This window comes from Stegodyphus dumicola, chromosome 4 (assembly GCF_044657685.1).
Source record: "Stegodyphus dumicola isolate Sdum_Otavi_A_Nest chromosome 4, ASM4465768v1".
NCBI classification, from domain to species: Eukaryota; Metazoa; Arthropoda; class Arachnida; order Araneae; family Eresidae; genus Stegodyphus; species Stegodyphus dumicola.
The window spans coordinates 27,061,370-27,084,476 of NC_140771.1; the positions used below are offsets into that span (position 1 = coordinate 27,061,370).

Genomic DNA, 23,107 nt, shown 5'->3' on the forward strand with positions numbered 1-23,107 from the left:
TTGAATGTAAGTCTATTCCTCCCGGCAGTGTACTCTGGGCAATTTTTCGGTGACTGATGGATTCGGCCATTGACGATTAATGTCCAATAAGCAAATATCCAGTCATTGAAAAAAAAAGTTTAAATTGTAACATTTCCCCCTATTTTATTAATTCGACAAGTACGAAAAATATGAAATTCAGCTTTAACTTCGGCCTGTTTTAGGAAAGCAGTCTTGTAAAAGCTGCGCTCTTTCAATAACGATCAATTTCTTATCGTAATTTTTAACTACCTCAATCGCTTATACTAGCTTCATTAAACACTATAATAATTTCATTCACGGCAGATTGTAGAGTATTTTTGGAATATCCAGGAACTTTGAATCTATGCTTCAGTGTAATAGAATTTAGGGTTTGTTAAAATTCTGAGTATGAACTACGGGTTTAAGCAAACCGCATGTGGGAAGTTCATAAAGGACTATTACATTTTCGCGGAAGTGCTGTCGTATTGTGACAAGTTAGCCAATCCAGCTAGCAATTTGAAAATCTGTGGTTGTAACCCCGATGAGGGCACAGTTAATTTTTCTCGTGTGTCGACTCAGAAAATCTAATGGTTTCAATACTTTCAGCAAAGATATACTTTACAAGAACCATGACAGACACAGGAGTAACACTCCCGTTCTTGAAATTATCAGTGCTTAAATTATGCACAAGAAGTGACAAGAAGTCAATTTCTGTTGGGCAAAAACAGTGATACTATTCTGCAGGCAAAGTTGTCGAATATGGGAGCAGAAGCAGTTTAAACAGCAAATATATTATTCGAAAGCAAACCTTTATAGGCCCATATAGAAAACATTGCGCGGCCTATTTCTGTTTGCAGAACCACAATTATAGGTATCCGTTACTTTGACATGGTGAAAACCTTTTTTTCATAGTTATCATTTAAATTCTACATTTCAGCAAGATGAGGCAATACTGCCATTTTGAAATATATTTCCGCGATTATTTCAGTGTCATCTTTCCTTTCACGCGTAACCTGACAACGCCCGTTTGGGATCTTAGGTATAGCATTCTTTTAGGGGCTCCCAGTGCTCACTTTCTTTGTTTGCAAGAGATAAAAACAGAGTTATGTTGAGTTATACGTGATATGCAATCCTTCTAAAAATTGTGCTACAGTTCAGACGTTTTGGACCCAGGTGGATCTTTACCCGTTTGCATAGAACGCTCATCTGACCTATTATTATATTATTAATAATTATTTCATAGTTCACCAGCTTACCTGCGATGCTAAGAGTGGAACTTGATAGTAAGTTGGTCTGTTCCCAGCTTGTGGTCCTTCAGCTCCAAGTAATAGCTGTGAATGAAACTTTTGGAGATATTCTTGAGCTGGTCCAATGTCAAAAGGCAAAGGAGGACGATATTCCAGTCTCATCAACTGCAATTCATTGAAGTTCAAATTCAAGGAATCCATACAATCCATATCTTCAGAAAATCCAAGATCCAAATGGTACTTTTTCTTCCTTCTGAAAGCAAAATAAGAAATAATTTCTTACTTGAGTGAAACAAAACACATAACTTATATCTTATTCATCATAAAGTTAAAATATTATTTCATTATTAGCATAAAACAATAATCTGTGAGAAGTGCCAAATGTTAAATTCAAAAATAAAATAAAATTTCCATTCCTATCATACTTCAACTAATTATAAAAAATTGAAAAAAATTCTCAAATAAATTAACAAAAAGATGAGATTTACTTAATTAGAAGCATTTATTAAAAGACGTAGGCTAATATTAAAATATCAGTGGACCTAGACTGCCAATATCACTTTTTGAAAGCCCTGAGCGCTGCACACTTGATTTTGCGGAATAAATTTAGCAGCCTACCCTAAGTGTAGGTTATCAACTGTTTGCATAGATAAACATGTAGCCTAAGTGTTTATCTATGCAAAGTGTTGAAATCATTATCCTCTCTTTGCCCTTGCTTGATTTAAAAAGATTCTGAAAAAGTGTAAAATATCTAAGCTGTTATGCATATACTTTTCTCAAATGATATTGAGAAAATAGACTTTACGATTCAAGAATTTTAATTATGCATCTCCTTAGTTTATAGAGTGATTAGGATATTTTTGGAAGCAAGAGAGGTTGAAATATTAGCATCGCCTTCACCGGGAATCGAACCGCGGACCACCACACCACGATATCATGCCTAGAAGGCGGGAGAAATACCTTATATACTCCCCTTTTAAAGGGCGACTGATTTTTTACTTTAAACCAGTCGACCTTATTACTGGCGACTTTCAAAGGGCGACTGGAAACAATTTGTTCACCACTCTGCAGTTTATTCGCATCATGTGTGCAGTTCATCTCGGTACTTCTAGCAGTGTACATTTTTAGTACATTGCTTATTTACCTCTATTTCCTGAAAGTCAGATACGATGTTTGCATTAGAGTTATGAATATAATCCGAACTTTTACAAACAGAAGTATCCTGGTTTAGAATCAAGATTGTGTCTGTACAAATTGTATCATGAGACACATTCTTAGTTTGAGAAGTGGTTGTATCTTCTTGCAATACTGGAACACTCCGCTTAAGCTGTACATCAGTTTCTCCCATCTCTGCATCACACGGATTTTCCAGGTGTTTCAATAATTGCTGACTGCGACTTCGTAACTTCACTATCAGTTTCTACGAACTTAGCAGTCGCATTTTCACTTTCTTCCACTTCTACTTCAGGCATCTGAGAAACAAAAGCTTCTTTATCGTCTTTTATTTCTTCATGTTTTCGGTTTTTTTCTTTTATCCAATTAGATGTTTCACCCATCAGTTCTTGATCTTTCTCAGACACTTCAGTAGCAATTTTCGCTATTTCATTAACCTTTGATTCTTCAGATGCCAGTTCTGTCATTTCCACATCTTCTTTTATGGCTCCAGTTTCTTTTGTAAGCTCCACTTTTATCTGTAGGAGATGCTCTCGCAATTTTTCTTGGCTGACATTTATTTATTCTTGCCGGTTTTCATCTCTTCTCGTCCGGCTTTCATCTCAGCACTCATCTCTTCACATCCAGCTTTTATCTTATCATATCCGGCTTTAATCTCAGCCTTCATCTCTTCATATCGAGCTTTTATCTCTTCATATCCGACTTTCAACTCGTCTATTCTGGCTTTTATAGCTACTAAGAAGTGCGTCAGCTTCATTTCCTCTGCCATGGCTTTTTCCTGCAGGCGGGTAACTTGCATTCCTGCTATTCGCTTGCAAACCCAAATCCTGACACCAGTTGCTGCGTTTCTTACGGGTTCATGCAATTTGGAGTGATTGACGACAACACATGATGAAGTATCAAAAGACAATTTATTTGTCAGTATTACTTAGCTCCAAAAACACGTTTATAGTCGTCGAAAAACTACGACACATACACTGAAACAATCAGCAACACAGCCTTTAGGCGAGTACCATTTTGACTCTTACACATGTCAGAGATTTAACGCTTTCACACTATAACCTATATTTAAAAATCTTTGCTGTACTCTCTTGTGCTCGGTACGAAACGACTAAGTAAAGCCATAAAAAATGGTCAATTTTACATCTCCAGTCTTCGTCAGTCATTTTTATATCTCCAGTCGAAAATAAAAAAATGCGAACTACGTAAAATGTCCGTATCTTGAAAGGCTGTCCGTCGTATGTTCAAATGATGTTGAAGTTTAAAAAAATAATTAATTTTTCTTTATCTTTCCCGTATTTTTTTTAAAAAAGTTGTTGTTGGAGCCAAAAAAAAAAAAAAAAAAAAAAAAAAAAAAAAAAAAAAGAAAAAGATTCTTGTGACCACCCTTCTTTCAAAATAGTTCATGGAATTGTGAATATATCTGTAGGTAATCTCAGAAGATTCGTTATCACGTCAAGCATCTTAGTTGATAGAAAATGAAGTAGGTTGGATCCGCAGCGAGTTCAAATGTACATTTTCTTTAGTGAAAGTTTGGAAATGAACTTTTGAACATTTGTCATATATTTATACATATTTATTCCTAGGAATTGATCATCATCATCAACACTCGCATCATCCCATATAGTGTTCTGCGCCACTTAAAAATTTGCGCATAATCAAGATCAGCTATCCTCATTCATCAGCTTTTCTCATATATCTACGAGTGTGTATCAGCTGTATCTACTTACTGCACTTGATATATTGTGCTCCGTTATGTTAGTTGTATTTTATTGCCCATTTTCTTTACTGTATCCTGCTTATGTTCTGTGACACGAAATATGACACGAAAAATGTGCAAAGCCCCCACCGTAACTCACACCTGGACCTTACGAATACGCGCCGAGTGTGCTACCGTTAAAGCACAAAAACATGCAGAAAGAAGGCAGAAAATACCTGATAAAAAGTACCTTAGATTTCACGTGTATCTGCATTTACTTGTTGGAAAAAAATTCCCGCAGCATTCCTACGGGTAAATGCTATTATCTATTTGATAGTATCCCCATTTATCAATTGCTTAGTCATTAAAACATTAAATTAGCATTAAGATGAAGTTATATAGATTTCTTGATTTGCACAATTGATTCAAATATCTTTGAAGCATTGTGGGTTGTACTGAAAAATGTATTGAGATTCCATTTTCTCCCTACAGCATCTTTGAAGAAACACGTAGCAGTTTCTTATAGAAAAATTATATCAGTTATTTAATACCACCATTCAGAAATTCTGTGCTTCCTTTCCAAGATTTCGAGCAATTTTGGAGGATAAAGATGCTTTTACATCATACTGATAATACACATCTTCATTTTTTAAGAGTTTAAATTATTTTGGACAAACCCTGTATATGCATAATTTTCAGCTTAAGCGCATTTTTGTGTGAGTTTTTATCATATGGAGTTTTATCCGCATGAATTACTTTTTGTATCAACTTTTTCTCTATATGAGCATTCTTCTGTGAAGGCAACCTACCGTGCGGGTATTTTACCTCTGAGGGATCATGATTGTTAAGATTTTATCCGTGAGCTTTTGGAGAGTGTGCTGGAGAGTTCCTGGTGGTCTTTTTCTTTACGGTCAGCTTTCCTTGCGGGTGTTTTTCCCTGTGACAGGATTTCATCTAAGTCATTTCATCTGTAGCCGTTTTATGAGTTTACTTTTTCCCTGCGAGTGACTTTCTAAGAGGATATTTTTCCATGATGGCAGTTTTTCGCGCGGATACTTTGTCTATGGTCAATTATGATTGATAAGTTTCGTAAGTGGGCTTTGCTTGAGTGCAGATTTTTCTTAAGAACATTTTCGTATGGGAACATTTTTCTGAGCTTGTAATTTTCCGCGTGGACATTTTTCTTGTGAGCAGTCATATCTGTGGGATTTTCTGTATGGGCTTTTCTTATACATAGGTATTTTTTACGAGGGCAATCATGCCTCTTACGAATCATGCCTCCGCTCTTATCTGTGAGCGTTTGTTACATACTCATTTTTCTTGTGGATTTCTGTTATGCAACCTATTATGAGAGTATACAGAAACTTGAATCCTAATATCATCAGATATAATAAATGTCCTAGTGCGAATAGTGCTCTGCGGAACAATGACTCATGATATTATCAGACTCAAAATAAAAAAGCTTATTCAGCTAACATCTTTGCTTCTATTTTAATTAGGAAACAGGTAAAGATTTCTGGAAATAGAACGTATCAAAGACGCATATTTTCAAAACAGAAAACAATCAAACTACCTGACAGTCCGTTCTTCATAAGCAAGGACTTTGTACTTCTTATAAGGCTTCCATGATGATAGGACAGCTCCTGGACAAGAACTGTTTACCTTTCTGGAAAGTCTGTCGGCTGCCTGGACAGTAAAAGGAACAACGATCACTTTCCGTAAAATGTAGTCCAGTTCCATTCCTCCTGGTACCACCCAAGAATCTGCCGAAGAAGTTGCTTTTTCTGGTGGGGGTACGAAATAGCCAACAGCAGAGATGGAATAATCAGGCTTGGTGCACCACGGGTCCAAGTAATAGTACCGAACTAAATGGAAGTGCCCATTTCGGAATATGTGGTAACGCCGTACTTGAAAACGAGGTCCTGGTTGAATCTCACACCTGTGGGAGAAATTCAAGGTTAGTTGACTTTATTTTTATTGTTATTATTCAAGTCACGAACTGTAGGCCCAGAATAAAAATTCTAAGAGGCAATTATAATTCTTCACTTGAAGTTATTTAAATACAAAACAGATTTTGCTTTTCTGCATGTTTTGTTGTTCATGGTTTCAGTTTATTATGTGTTGTGCAAAAGAAGTATAAGCTTATATATTTTAAACCATGGGACCTATTTTCCCTTAGACAAAACTGGATAAAAAAAAAGCTCTAAAAAATATTTACTGATGCCATTACTGATAAGGATAAAAGAAGCTCTAAAAAATATTTACTGATGCCATTACAAACTTTAATTAGTGAAATTACAGATGTAATATATAAATAATGCAAATACATCGTTTACCATTTTAATAATCATGTAAATGACCATGCCTACTGTTATCAAACCCGTCAAATTCACATGACCTCACGATTTCTAATGTGGTGGCCGTACAGTTGTAGAGACAGGTTGTGAGAATTAGCGCTAATTTGAAAATCGAAGGTTCGCTAAATGATATCAATTACCAGTGAAAGTGCATGGAAAATGTCCATTTATTTTGAGCATTTGATTTTTCAAAGCCTAAAATAAGAAATTCAAAGCTTTAATTCTCCTTCAATTTTAAAATTTTATACACTTAAAATCTATTTCTTTTTTAATTTCACATATCTTAAATATGATAGAAGAATTTTAAAGCCTCGTTGAAAGTGAATTGCAAGTTTCTGTTATTATTATTATTACGTTAAATTAGGTTCCCAATCATAATTAAAATAGATTTCTATCATCCTATAATGAGTTCATTTCATACTCTAAATCAGTTGTGATAATTGTTCAGTTTTGCTAAAGCAGTTTGTCCTCAGTCCTATCCTATCTTTCTTGGTTCATGTCATATATTTCGCTGATCAGAAAGTCACGCAAAATTGAAGGCATACAGTTAAAAAGCAGAAATTGAATTTTAACGGTGGCCTATTTGAGCGTTCGCTGATCTTTCTAAACACTAATCCCTTTTGAATAAATCTGGAAGTCAGTGTTAGGAGTTGGTAAGTTTTATTTAGGAGTTTAGTGTATTGCAAACCTACCAAGTTTTAAACTTTGAATTAGAATTTTGTTTTGTAAATATTTGAAATTTATTTACAAGGGAGAGCAACCTAATTTTTGTGTTACATTTAGTACAACAAATCATTGTTTTAGCTCGTACTATAATTTCAGTTTCTAGATGTAAATTCCCAGGAACTGCTTGACAGTCTTTTTTATTTCGTTTTTACTCGGCCTTTTTTTTTTTTTTTTTTTTCAGTTAAACAATTGTTAAGAGTAATAATTAGCCAACAAGTTAAGATAGTTCTGTGTATTAGACTTTATTTTGAGTGTTCATTTTCAGTTAATTTCATACCACAGATTTATATAGTGACTCTCATTTTACGGACACAGGAATTCATAAAACTATACAATGTTTTGCATGAAATCTCTACTTACTTCATAAATTATAAATTAAATTTTTTTTATTTATTAGTAAAAGCATCTAATAATAAATACATAAGGTATTTCTCCCGCCTTCTTGGCATGCCTTCGTGGTGTGGTGGTCTGCACGCTCGGCGCGTATTCCAGAGGTCCGTGGCTCGATTCTCGGCGAAGGCGTTGTTAATTTTTCATCTTGCCTGCTTCCGAAAAATCCTAATGTCTCTACAAATATTTAAAAAATTGAAAATATGTCAATGTTGAATACACTTTATGTGGATTATCAAAAGAAAATCATTACTATGATTTTCTTAGAAGTTTCATTAGAATTTTTTATTAAACAATTAGAATAAAAATTTCGTAAACATACTTGTTAAGTTATTAATGCTATATAATTAGATATATTCAAGTATTATAAAAATTATATATTTGTCACTATAATGAGTTTTCACATTAATTTATTAATCACTATCTTTTATTAATCACAAATGTCTATATCTATATCTGTCTATCTGTTTGTGTGTCTCTCAATCTACCTGTTTGTCTTTCTAACTGTTTGTCTATATATATATATATATATATGTATGTATGTATATGTGTGTGTGTGTGTGTGTGTGTGTAATGTTTTTACTTTTGGCGGGAGATAAAAAACAATTCACGTTCTAGTCTTGGCCGAAATTACTGCTGTGCAGATGATTGGAAATGCGTCACAGTGGATTGATCCGCTGAAAATTTAGAAGAAGCACGACCAGCTTGATAGTTAAACATAATTTATTTTTGAATGACGAATTTCTTAGCATATATCATCCTAACTTGTAGAAGATTAGGGGTGCTAAACGCCCCCCCATAAATTTAGATATGCAGTTACATTTTAAATAATGGCGAATAGCTACTAGAGACTGAGCGATGCGCTATCAGCTGGCAGGCGAAAGAGGCAAAGAGAAAGATTATAGATTACACAGTTAGTAGTTATTTATACTAGATAGGTGCATAAGTGCAGCTAATCCGTGATTGGTTAACTTTGGGTTTTAGTTCCATTTTTCAAGCAGGGTTATGTGACATGGAAAGATCTCGAATTTGGGAGAATAGATAAATTTAGGAGAAGAGCATAAAATCTAGATTCGTTAATTTTGAGGTCGATAATCGTTTTTTAAAGCAGCCATCGTTATGTAAGGATTATGTTAATTTTATTAACAGTTAAATTTTAAGTTCCTTTCCTGTCAAATTGTTAACTTCAACTTACTACTTCCGGCCAGAACGTAGTTTTGGAATCATTCAGAATACTTAATGAGGAGGAGCGGTACTTAAACCGCGAAGTCTACTTGCAGAGTTAGGGAGAAACAGAGTTTCTGATTTACGCGCGTCTGCCTTTTGGGCTACTCACTATCTCAAAGCTGTTATTACGCTCGGCCGTACTCAGGCCCTTGATAAGCTTCGTAGTCAAATAGAGTTAAGGGGCCAACTCTGTTAGAATCTTTATAGCTTCGGCTATATTTCTTTAGTTAATCTTAGTTTTAGTTTAATTTTTAGTCTCTTAAGTTCAAGCCCAAGTGTCGGCTTTGATTGTACACTCCAAGGCGGAGTTTTGTTAAATCTTATTGAAATAATAAAGGGTTAGTTACCCTTCCATCTTGTTGTTTCTTGTTACACGAACTTAAGTGATTATTCGCTAACTAGTTCTTATTCATCACTTTCTACAGTAACTGAGAAATACACTAGTGAGAATCTTACAGTATTTTGTTATGTATGTAATAAAAGCAAATTTTAGAAGTATTCATGTAGGAACACTGAGAGGTAGAAACGCAGAAATACTGATGGCGAAACACTTAGATCCATACTGAAGAGAAAGAAATCTGATTGCGTAGTATGCTAATATGTTCAGTTCGTAATATCCAAGAAATTAGCAATTGAGGCGGATTAAACATTTTTATTTAAATTGACATGTGGCCACAATTCATTTGGCACTCTAATCGTGCTTATTTTCCAGAACATTTACTTTCTGATACTGTTGCGATAGGAAGAGAGCACCGCGAAATAGTGTCCAAGCAGCACACAGACAGAAACCAAAGTACGCCTTTATCCAGTATGGAAAATATCCAAGAGGAAGATTTTAGTTCTCAAAATTTTGAGTTTAGGTTCCGAGTTACGTCATCTGCGTTGCACAGGCCATGCAAGATGGTTTGATCTAGAAATGACGCAATCGAGAGAGGTTATTACGATTTGTAGAATAGAATAGAGAGAATTAAGGGGTTACCCGTTAGTATAAATTATAATTTTGATTTACGTATTTTTCAGAGCGAAGCCCTTTATAAGTAACTGCCCCAAGCGTCCCTTTAACCATTGGTGAAAACTCATACACTAATTCGTTAATGTGGATTTTCCTTTAAGATTAAATGTTTGGATTAAAAGTAAGATGTGGTGTCTTCCAGTTTGTACAAAACAAGTAAATTAGAAATATATGTAAAAATAGAAAGCATAATTTTAGTAATATTATTTTAAATGACGTGTCGAATGAAAAAATTAATTAATTTATAATATTTTGAAATTTTTTAGTGATTTTGCAATGCAATTAATAGATGCATTTAAAAATTTATATTTGAAAAGTTTTAAAATCCTCCCCTAAACAGATATAATTATGAAGTAGTCCATATTATTATTATTATTGTAAGGCAATGTAGAATTTCATTTACAAAATTTAAAAGCCCTAACTTTTAATTTTTGCATATTTTATATCAATTAACTAATTCGTAGATTTTTATGGCCATAATTTGTAAATGCAATCTTTGATGACTATACAATACTAGAAGCCAGTTACCTTTATTATATAAAGGTATACTGGTAACTGGTATATAATAATAAAGGTAATAATAAAATTAAGGAATGGAGGTTTTTTAGGTTCTATTGCAGCCCACAGCCATCAGCAAATTGTTACGCTGATTTGCATTGTAGAGGACTTGCCCATTTTCATCAAAACTTACTATGTTACTATACCGAATTTTGTTACTTTTTTATATTCATTAAGTTCTAAATTCCATTTTGCTTTGCTTTACAACTAAGAAAATGTGGATTATTTTACAAATGTTAAATAATTAATGTTAAAACAAATTTCATCAATATGTAAAAGAAAATAAGAAAAAATCTTGGATTTATATTGATAACAATAAATTTTACGAAATACTTTCAAGCCAAAGATTAGAAAAATATTATGATTATGATGGTCAAGCAAAGAATTTACAGAAATATGAACTTTTGCAGTTATTTCTTGAAAACATTAGAACATACCTTACAGTATTTCAGCAGAAAAATGGACTTGCAGACTTTCAAAAATTCAATAGAACTTTCAATTTTCATTTATTGTTAAAAATGATCCCGAAAGTTTGTATTTTTTTTTTCCTATTTATATTACACACGCACACAAGTATATATGTGTGTATGTTAATATACATATGCGTATATTTGCATATTTTTATCGAAAAGTCCCTAATTTTTTTATACTATATATAAGCTCATTTTAAGTTCAGTTTTTGATTCTATTTTGGCTTCTACACGGGTTAAAGATGATATTTCATTTAAACAAGTTGTGGCGAAGGAAATTTTTACACTTATGTGAGAAATTTCAAGATAATTTGCATAAATATACAACCAAAAATAAGTTCTCTGTCTAGTATTTAATTTTTAATGTCAAGTCTGTTAACAGTAGTTGTGTTTTTCCCATAAATAATAAAGGATCTCATTTATTGTAATTGTGTAGTGGATTTCTAATCCAGTCATGTTTGTCAGTTTCCTCAAAGAAATATCCTTTTATAATATGTAAAACTTGTAGAGACATTAGGTAATTTTTGGAAGCAGAAAGGATTAAAAATTTTCAACTCCTTCGTCGGGAATCAAACCATGGACCTCTGGAAGCATGCAGACGACTACACCATGAAGGCACGCCAAGAAGGTGGGAAAAATACATTATAAACATTTTTTTAATTTTCAGTTTTCAGCAGAAGGTAAAAGAAATTTAAGAATTGCGAAAAGCAAGCTACCATCCTCAGTCCCTAAGTAATTTCTTTGGCATGAGATTTGACATCATTTGGTCATATGTATTTGAAAACGAATCAAGCAAAATAATTACTGAATGCTGTACAGTTCTGGAGCCGTTTCTTCAGGATGTTATGGGTCCTACATCATGAGTGATGGTTTCAACAGAATAAAACAACAGCCTACACAGGATCTTCTTGACCATCTTTGTATGTTGTTTTCGAAACCACTAGCATGAGTTATAGGGGCATCAGCTTTCTAGCCTGATTGCCTAATCTAATCATGAAAAGATTGTTACACGTTCCGAGCAGTTATAAGCAATTTTTGCATTCCACCCTTACGTGTTCTCTTACTCCAAGTGGCTGGCAAGCTCAGTCAACAAACTGGAAGATGTGTGGTTCCAATCCCGACGAGAGTACAGCTGATTTTTCTTTCTAGCAGGGTGCAAACCTTCTACAGATTTCTTCACAAAAAACTCGAAAAATTAACTATACCTTTGTCGAGATTCGAATCTCGGATCTTCCAGTTGTCAAATGGACGTGCTAACCATTTGTACCACAACAGCATGCACTGGGAAATTTGATAATTCTTTATATCCTACAGCCACTTAACGACCGACTGCATAGCGGCATAAGACCAAGTAGTGGTGAATTATCATCCACCGCCTACTGATTTAGGTGCCATTGGTAAAGAATGTTAAGTTTTTGAAAGCAGAAAACATTAAAAATCCACTATGCTGTCGCCTAGATTCGAAGCACAGATTTTCTCCTGCCTGCTGCACAAAGTAAGCATATTTATATCAAGATGGAATGCTCAGAGCATTGAGATAATTTCTTATGATCCTAAGGTATATGGTATGCACATAATATACCTTGTTACTGTTATTGTATTAAAACGCCAAATTTAATTATGTGTGCAACAAACGTTAAGCTGATGCTTTTCCCATATCGATTAAAATAATGCAGTGAGCAACAGAGTCAGCAACATTTGTTCCATGTTTAACTATTTAAAACATGATCATTGAATCATTGTAATACTATTTAAAACAATAGAAAACTTCAGAAATCTATACAAAATATCTGAAAGAAAATTCATATTTTCACTTTACATTGTTATTTCCTTTTATGTTTTTGACGCGTTTTTTTATAAAATATAAAAGAAATACTTAAGATTATTATTATTAGCCCAGAAGGACTATTATTCCCGAAACGTGATTTTGAGTTGTTTCATTTTTTATTCAAATCTATTGCCATTTCGAAAAACATAAGATATTTTTTATATCGGAAAAAGTTAATGCGTATGCCGTGGATGCAATGTTTACATTTAACAAAGTGTTAACCGTCGTCCCAGTTTTTTAATATTCGCTTTAATATATAATTATAATATATAAGATTATAATTTAATAGTCACTATATTGTAGAATACTATGTGTAGCATTTTACAATCTATATTTTGTACAAACGCTCGTTAGGCTATCAGATTTTAGTTTTAATGCCTAAAAGAACACTTGTTAGAATAACTGATTTTTTTTTTTTTTTTCCCAGCAATGGACCTTTACTATATGAAAGAAAAATAAAAAGTCGTATGTCATTCTTGATTAACAACGGGCTCTTGTCTTTCTGATTTTTTTATAACGCACAGAATGTTTATGACTAATCCAAACCTATACACATCTTCCAGCCCTTAAAAAACTAAGGTAAGAGAACAATCACTGCGAACCTTTACTGCCATATCGATTCCCAGACGGCAACGTGTGCATCTTCTCCCATCGAAGATTTGGTGTTAATTAATTCGCAGCCTGTCCTTGTTTGATCCGTTGGTGCTGTTGTTTGCCCAAGAAGAGAACGCTGATCTTAATCCCTCGCTTGCTGTTTGATCCTCACTCGTAAAATCTCCAACCACCTATCCCCCTTCGAAGTTCTGCTACTGGCGCAGAACCTCTCCTCACCTGCCCTCATCGGGTCTTTGGACGAAAAGGGTGTCGTCGACGAGTAAACAGTTGTTTCGGAGGATGGGGTCCTCACAAGAGTGCCTATCGTTATCATCTTGGAGTAGTATAGGCCCGTCGAGAGTTGGATTGCTATGTGCCTCATTCACTCCATCGATTACATCTCGGGCTTTTCGATTTAGGGGATGGTCGTCCGTATTTATCGTCCACTCGCCCTGAAGGAGATTGAATCGCCGTCGCAGATTGAATAGGAAGAGGCTCGAGTGTGTTAAGTGCTTCGTGAACGGCTGAGAAATGCGCTGTAGTCGCCATGTGTGTTTTCAGAGACTGGATTTGGATTTGTATAAGGAGTGTTAGTAGCAGATGTTGCATCTAAGTGTTTAATTATTTTCGTGCAGAGTAAAGAATGAAATATTAAATGCTGTCCAATCTCTAAAATACGCAACGTGGCGCTTTAATCGGGTTGGCTTCTGAAAGAGTTAAAAATTTAAACTGAGTTTTAAGATTGTTTAAATGAGTTTAAAATTTAATCTAAAGAAAGGAATAAATATTTTTTCATATGGTTTCTGATACACCGAAGAAAACTCTAATTGAAAGTTACTGCTTTCGGTTTCCATAGCATCATGCCCGCGATAAGTAGAAGTTGTTGGCTTAACAAGTTCCAGTAGCTTAACTCCTGTCCAGCCATTCTTATCTTATCTTTTCACCTTGTCCTATCTTGTTCATTTGCACTTTGGCAGCTGAAGGTGATGGTTCGGTAAAATCATCAAAACTAGTCCTGAAAAAATTTGCAAATATAATGCTGATTTTTGTTGTTTGCCTTCTAAATTAATTATTGATTAATTGAACATGTTTAGAAGAAACAGACAATTACTTATATGCCATTGTGGGGCATATTAATCAATAACTGCATTTGCATTATAGTGTACATAGTATTTTCTATTCTTGAATAGGATTTCTGCCATTCAAGACTAAATAATAATATTTGAGAACTGAATAATAATATACTGAAAAATAATATTTGAGAAAAATTTTCTTTTCTTTATTCTAGGAAATATCTGGTTTATATGGCGGAGTTCTAAATGACCAAATGGGTAATATTATTTTATGTCAAAACAGTTAGTTTTATGTCTTTTATTATATTCATTACATTATCATTTTAGAATAGATCATTGTGCTATCAGTATTGTCATTGAATTTAATGACTATGTGCAAATTTTCATTTTGAATAACTTTTAAAAAAATACTTTTTGTTTAAAATGTGAAGTAATTTTCTTTAAAGAAAAATTACTCCTCATATATATTTTTATAGAAGTAAATTTTTAAAATATGTTTTTGTTTTGAATATTAAAATGTTTCATTTTGAGGGAAAATTCAGTATATCCAAATGTAGTCTGCATGGTAACTTTTTAGTATTTGGTAGGTTCAGATTCTTATCAATGAAGGTAGTGCACGAAGATGTAAAATAATTCTGAAAATCAAAGATTTGATTGATTTAAAGGGCTATTAGAGCAAGGTATTGACCTTTTCTTGGAAATAGTTCCAAACTGTGTTTACATTATTTTCATTACCCTTAAAAAACAAATGTGAGTAACGCCCCAAAAATCTGTGAATGCTGCTAATTAATTTACACTCTGATATAAATCTTACTAAAAGATTTGAAGATACAGGTTTAATTCATTTTTCTTCATACCGGTGAAAATATAAATATGCTGAATTATGAATTTTTGCAGTAAGCATAATTGCTTTGAGAAATACATTTATATGTAAACAACCTTTTTTTTTTTTTATTCCCAGTTGAAAATTAACTAGTCTAAGAAAAGAACCAGATTGTCTGATAACTATCTACAATTCGTAATCTACAATCGACCGCAGATTTAAAAAAAAAAAAAAAAAAAAAAAAAAAAAAACTTTTGCATTTAATATCATAAAAATGTATTTGTTCATAACATCGAAAATTAACAATTTATAAAGGCATTTTATCTGAACTTCTTAAGAAGGTTTCGTAACAAGCGGTATTTTGTAACATTATCATGAATTCCATCGAGAGTGAATCTTGTAAGTTGTGGGTATTTTTTCTTCACAATGAAAATGTATCTAACTGTAAGGATTAAATTTTGTTATAATCTGTAGATCGGAAGATCTTCTTTTCTTTTAGTTTTATTCAAATGTTAATATATATTTATAATATTTCAAAATTTTTCTCCTGAAACCACTTTAAACTGAAACCACAGTATAAATGAGAAAACCAAGTATTTAAAATTTAAGTCCATTTGGAGTTGAATTTAATTTTTTCCAAAATATATATATTTAAATTTAGGCAAAAAACATATTGGCATAGATTATGAATAAAACTGTATCGATTTCTACGTCTACCTAATAAAGGCCGCGTTTCTTCAGGTAAAAAAGAAGCACTTAAAACAAAAATGTTTTTGGTATTTTTTTTCCCCTCTTGAAAAAAAAAAAAAGACTTAAAATTTTTAATAATTAATTCAACTTCAGCTTGCAAGTCTTTAATAAACAATTAAGAAGAAAAAAAGAAAGAAAGGGAAAAAAGTTAATTTTGGAAACTTTCGAGCTGAAATTTTTGAAAATTTGCGATTAAAACTTTTCAATCTTGTATGAGAGATTTGTAACATTTTAAAGAAAAAACTTTTAGAGAAAACCGAAAAATATGTCACCGAATTATGTAAATTACGAAATAACACTATCTTTCCTTCTAAAGAATTTCAGGGATACCAAACTATCGAAAGAAAAAATTCTTCTCTAAATTTTCAGAAATTTTAAACCTTCAGAAAGAGAATAAATACTAACCAAATAACAGAACACAAATCAAAATAAAATATTCTGTCACAAATTGTAATGTTGATTCAACATGTTCAGTAACAAATAATTGCTCTCTTTGACTTCCCGATTTTCAAATTTTAACTGTTCATGGAGATACTCAGATTTTTTTTTTTTTTTTTTTTTCAGGTCTCTTAAAAAGGTGTATGTAAATAAATCATTACTCATAAAAGAGCATAAAGTCAATATTCCAAGAACGGTTGCAAAGATTTTGAAATTTTATCAAGAATTTTAGAGAATTCCCTGGATAGAACAAGAACGAGTCGAGACCACTATTTGCCAAATAAACTTTTTAAACTATAATGTAAACACATTTCCATAGATCGTAGTTATTGTAAAAAAGAAGAAAATAAATAATACTGAAAAAAATATTATTCATGATTGAAATTATAACAGTAATTATCTGCTACCCTGTGAAAAGACTAGAAGTCTGGTATTCAAGAATGGAATACAAACTATCCAATAAAAAAAAAAAAATCAGTCGAATTTATTATACGCATTCTATCAAATGTAGTATGACATAGTACAAAATCGCATGTCTTTTATAAAGAGCTACACTGAACAAAGCATTATGGATCATCGCCTTGCTAAATTCCATACTTTCGGATACAATTATGACTGGAAAGACAAAGAGGGCGTCAAGTCTTACATCCGCAGATTATTATGTCAGACGTGTTCTGTAGAAACCCCCCAAGCTACTCATCTGTATCAATTATCGTGGACGATTATCCAGAAGAAAATGACGCCAGTAAGGTTTAACAAAACCGTTGATGTACAGGCTAGTATGACATCCGAAAAGAACAACTTAATAACAATGTAAAGTATAGAGAAAATTGGATGACTTTTATTACTTTTTTTCCCCTCCACGAGTTGTTAATTAAAGGAATCAAAGTCTTTTGCCCAAAGGCAAAAAGCATTTTTTTCTTCTTTCCCGCTCTCAGTATTGTAGAGTTTTACTTATAAAATATTGTTCTGTCTTTGCTTGATGTATCACTAAGGAAAAACGTGCAAAGTTTATGAAATGACGAATTTTAGATGAAAGATGCGAGATAAAAATATTATTAATTATTAATGAGAAATTCCTTTTAGAAAGAAATATTCAGTTTAACTCATGTTTATGCTATATTCCAGAAATGGTATATAATAATATCTCGAACTTGCTCAAGAAATCTTTCTTAGGCAGATGGTGCGAGTCGAAACGAATTATTCTCTTGACTTAAATTCCAAACAGCATTTTGCCCACAGAAAATCGCTGAACGCCAAGTTCGCTGGAATTTGATCCGGGTTCAAAGTCCGGGGAAGGGACTAGTTAGAGTTTTCGTGGTTTTCCCTTTATTTCTAAATAGCCACTTAGGTGGCCAGCCGCCTAGAATAGTTATTATGAAAACGAAAAATGTATATAATGATTTTAATGCGTCCAGACAGAATAATTTCATAAAAATATTTTCTAGATATGAAATTATATTATTAAGTATATATTTGTTTTTTAAAAACTGTGAATTAGTTCTTTTTGTTTCTTATTGGCTTATATGGATTATGTATAGTTCTTTTTTAGTTTCTTTTTATTGATATGCATATTCGTGTCGGGGAGGTTTCTGTAGACAAGGGTTTCTAAAATACATTGGTTTCTAGATTATTTTTTATAAAAAATTAATTTTTTAAAAAATTTAATTTTTTTTAAAAAGTTTAATTTAATACTTGACTTTACTTGCTTGTTTCTCAAAAGACTTCATTAGTATTTTCCTTTTAGAATTTTAATTCTTAAATGTTATTTCTAAGGGTACCACTTTATTGGTATTTCTTTTTGAACATTCTTCACTTTTTACTTTTGGTTTTGACTTTTACCCTTGCCTGCATGAATGACGAAACACGAATTGAATGATTGGAGAGTTAGGTATGGAGGCAACTTCCCCTTGATAAGTCTGTCTCCTGCCTGCTCAACAGTCATTCACTTATGCATTTTTAAAAAAAATTCTTTGGATTAATTTTAATTTTCTAAATTAGTGAATTTATTTTCATGGATTGGTTTTGCACTTGATTTGCTTATGCTTCTGAATTTAAATGATATTGTAAATTAGTTCGAGAATTAAATCTTTTATATGTTGACACATTTTTTTTAAATATTTTTTTTTAAAATTTTTTTTGGCTTTAAATTTGCTTTTTTAATTTTGGCTTTAAATTTGCTTTTTTATTTTTATACGTGTTTGTTAAAATTTAAATTTAAATTTCATTCCTTGCAGCAATGGCGCAAAGAATTATTTAATTGAATTTGTATTTAAATTAAATTTAATTAAATTCAATTTTCTTATTAAACAATAGTGATTCTTATTAGATATCTCATGATTTAAATGCATTTTTATTTAAATCTGTATATATTAAAATGTGGGAAAATACCAAGAGCTGCTTTTAGTGCTTTCTAATCGCTTGGTTTGTTTAAGCAATATAAATATGAAAGTGAAATATATTACGCTTTACGGAATGGCAACATGCTGACGCATGGAAGATAAAAGTATTTTATTTCAGGCAGTGGGAACATATTGCTTTGAAATTCAAGAGTTTGTTGATTAAAACTGAACGATATAATACTCGTATCATAGATTTTAACGAATGGCAAAAGTCTGGCAGAGAGACAAAAATATTGAATTAAAATATTTAAAAAGAAGTAGTGTTACTAGTAATCGCTTTTAAATCTTTGAGTTTGATTAATTAAATTATGAAATAAGTAAAAAACGAATTCGAAATTCAAAATTCGGGTCTAAGGTGTCCATGTTAGTGGATTCGGGCCTAAGGTGTCCATGTTAGGACTACCTGTTTTCCAAATATAGGGGCTCTAGGTGCTACCGTTTTTCTATCATGCAAGGAACACACATACATTGCAAACAGATTCTTCGTTAGCTGAGATGAGATTAGCTGAGAGAGGAATACGAGCCAGTTTCCCTTAAAAAGTTTTTCATGAAGTCATTCCTTTCCATAGGCAGATAGCCGTGATGTGGTTCGCCGGAATTTCATAATCTTTCTTCACGATTACCTCTAAATGGGACAGTGTTTCTGAGAACTTAAATAAATGCTGATCACCAGCAATATTCATTTTTACTTCCCTGTACAGGAAGTATTGTAACGGCAAAAATTTTGGGTATCATATTTCAACGGAAAATCCATTGAGTCCGTTCTCAAATCCATTCAAACGAATTTTTTACGTGACGTTATAAGGTATTTCTCCAGCCTTCTTAGCGTGCCTTTGTATTGTAGTGGGTTGCACACTGGGCGCGTATTCCAGAGGTCCGTGGTTGGATTCCCGGCGAAGGGGTTTCTCATTGTTCATCTCTCCTGCTTCGCTTCAAAATAACCCAATATCTCTACAACGTCTGTACATAGGGACAGATTAAAGAACTTTTTTTTTTTTTTTTTTTTTTTTTTTTTTTTTTTTTTTTTTACAAAGAGCGCTCATTGTAAAATGGATTCAAAGGGAATTTTTTTTGGGGACGTCTGTACATACGTACGTATGTATTAATCGCATAACTCAAAAACGATCAGCCATAGAATATAATTTTGTATATGGGATAATAAAATGTTGTATATGGGACTAGTATAACACCTAGGTGTGCGCGCCCCTTTTTTATTACAATCGGTAGTACCAGACGAACATATGAATGTAAAATATAAACTATGCAAGGCAATCACTAAAACAAAATTTCTGATTTAAAACGTAAATACGACCCCCTTCAAATCTGCACTGAAGCATCATTTCTTTCCTTGCAGTATTCCATAAAAACAGCAGCATAACAAAATTAAAAGGCTTATATTATGAAGAACTTACCGTTGGACTCTAAATTTAATTTATACAATCATATTTTGTCCTAGTATTTCTAAATTACATCTTGGAACCGTTTATTAGCTTTCATATTGAAACTGTAAATATTTTATTATAAGGTATTTCTCCCTCCTGCTTAGCATGCCTTCGTGGTGTAATGGTCAGCACGCTAGGCGCATATCGAGAAGATCGAGTCCCGGCACGGGCATTGCTCATTTTTAATCGCTTGCTTCGAAATAACTTAATGTCTCTACTGTATAATATTTCTCTTTCTTTGCTTGAGCTCTAATGCTTTTCTTTTTTTCTTTTGCAAATTTTTGCTCAAAAGGCTTTTCTATTGCTAATCCTTTATCTCCTTGAAGGGAAGTGGGAATATGTAAATGTAAAAATTTAAAGACAACCACTAATAAAATTTTGGTCATAAAGCTTTAAATTTCAGACTTTAAATATAAGTAAAACCCCTTCACATCTGCACTGACGACTCATTTCTTTCTCTACAATACTCCACAAAAACTACAGCATCACCATATAGATATTTACTCTTTTACCCAGTTTTAAAGTCTTGACCCGGTCTTTATTTTCGCGATCTTTGGTGGTAGTCATATGTATTCCATTGCAGGCGAAAGTAATTACTAGTAATTTTTCAAATGTCGAAAATATCCATGTTTTGGCACTGTCAAATTAATATATATATATATATATATGTGTGTGTGTGTGTGTGTGATGTATCAGCTTTAGTCGTAGCTTAAATAATCAGACGATAAGTTTAAAAAACAGGATTCATTTATTATTGTTCAATAGAAATAGCAGTTACAAAAATCAGATATCCGGAGTAAATAAAAAGAATTACTAATAACTTTTTGTATGAAGTTTACTGCGTAGTTACATTTAAGAAAAAGCCCCGATATTCCTTTTGTGAGTCTTTTTATAGCCTCTGGAAAGGCGGAGCTTCCAAGAAATGACGTCAGCCTCGTCAGCCAATCCAGTTCGCTTTAAATACTTCCAGAACATTCTAAAACTGTACGTGTAGAAAAGGCGGGAAAAACAACTTGACTACGGGGCTGTGGATTTAATTCCACGTACTTTCAAATAAGCGAACGTCGCCATTAAAAATGAAAAGAACATACAGTTAGAATTTTAAGTGGATTCTTGACTATAGAATTTTATTATTACATATATATTTCGACAAATAACGAAATATGACTTTTAATGCGATCTCTTGGTTCCTGTAATTACTACAATTTTACACTCGTTATGAAAAAATAAAATTAGAAGTTAAACTCCCGTGCGACAGAAATTGATTGGGGTATTTAATTTCAAAATTTGCAACTTTTGATGTCATTTTCAACTTTTCTTGAAGGATCTTTTAATGAAGTTAGAGTAATTCGAGGAAATAAGTTTAAATGAAATTCATAAAAAAAAATGTATATAATTCAACAAGTCGTAAAAGGAAGTCATGTGGTGTCCACGTCAGATATTTTTTAAAGTGGTCACAGTTACAAAAGACCGGAAAAGCGCTGCTTCCGGGATACCAGAGACTTTTTTTTTTTTTTTTCTTTGCGATGTTTTTTATATAGCAACATCACTTGCCAGACCGCTTGAATTATAAACATATCATACCTCAGTTATTGTAATTATCCGAAAATTTTGGAAAGATTGCCCTAAGGAAGTTTCTAACGTCAAAATCTTAGCATCCTTCTGTTGCCAGTTTTAGGTCAAGAACTTGTCACTGCAAATTACGTTAACTCTTTTCTGAAGATGAAAAGCACACATTTCTTTCTTTCTTTCTTTCTTTCTTTTTTTTTTTTTTTTTTTTTTATTATTTCGCATCAAGCATATTTCTTTTAACTGTGAAGTTAACTAGGTGCTGCCGCGATGAATACCATCGAGAGAGATTTGCGTCTTCTCAGAATATGCTTTTGGTGTTCGAAGAAGTCTTCTGTTTGACGTGGGTGTGGTGTTGTCCTTCTCGTTTTACTTCTCTTTATAAATCATTTTCTTTGATGGTAAGATAATCATTTTTTGCTGGTAAAATATTAATGCGATGTTGATAAAATTTACAGCTACGTATTATTATAATTTAATAATATTTTAATTTATAAAAAATCGTTTGAAAATTTCAGATTACAGTTTAACATTTCAAAAAGAATATTTACCATTAAAATTATTTTATATAATCCAATTGAAAATCGTATAAAAATATCGTAAGAATATATTCTGTCACTTTTAGATGATAATAATAGCTGTCATTACAAAATAAATAATAATAATAAAAAAAAAAAAAAAAAAAAAAAAAAAAAAAAAAAATCTGAAATGTTTCAGATTTTAAATTACGTCCAAAGGGGCGTTTTTTAACATTTTGTGTGTTGCCTTTCTTTATTAAATATCATGTTCCTTGCACTTAAACCATAAGATCCAGTGCAACAGCAATATCGCAAAATAGTTTTAAAACGAGCATATCTTAGAATTTCCGATACAGAGACTCACGCGCTGGAGATAAAAATGTTTTTTCTGCACAACGTTGCCATTGCTCGCTTTGAAATCCTTGAGTTTGTTAATCAAAAATTCGTCAAAGTTTTAAAAAATAGGAAATCGATCATAAAACAATTTCAAATTTCAAATTTGGTCTTCCACATGCTCATATTCGTTGGAGGATTACGTTATTCAAAATTCGATGACTCTATGTACCGTTGTTTTATCACAATACGAGAAATATACATACATTTATGCAGATTTTTCATTATTTAATTTCTTCAAATATAATGCAGGACTCTAACATTTTGTGGCAACAGTTTGAAAAGTGAACCGACATTTATGAGTCCGACGCAAAATGCCAAAACGAAACTAATAGTCCTTCGGGATTCAAATCCCTTTGGACTAAAAAAAAAACAAATCCTTATTGTTAAATAAAATGGTACTATTCGGTTTCGAGGG

At 32.4% G+C, this 23,107-nt stretch overlaps 1 protein-coding gene across 1 annotated transcript in view; it reads right to left on the bottom strand.

Moving 5' to 3' along the window:
- The window catches only part of LOC118186493 (protein APCDD1-like), a 114,733-nt gene that overhangs the window by 18,721 nt on the left and 72,905 nt on the right, over window positions 1-23,107 (bottom strand). Inside the window, exons 3-4 of the mRNA XM_085814628.1 lie at window positions 5,693-6,058; window positions 1,257-1,500 (exon numbers count right to left, since the gene is read on the bottom strand). Of these exons, the coding sequence (XP_085670754.1) occupies window positions 1,257-1,500; window positions 5,693-6,058 (610 nt within the window). The remainder of the gene's footprint in view (window positions 1-1,256; window positions 1,501-5,692; window positions 6,059-23,107) is intronic.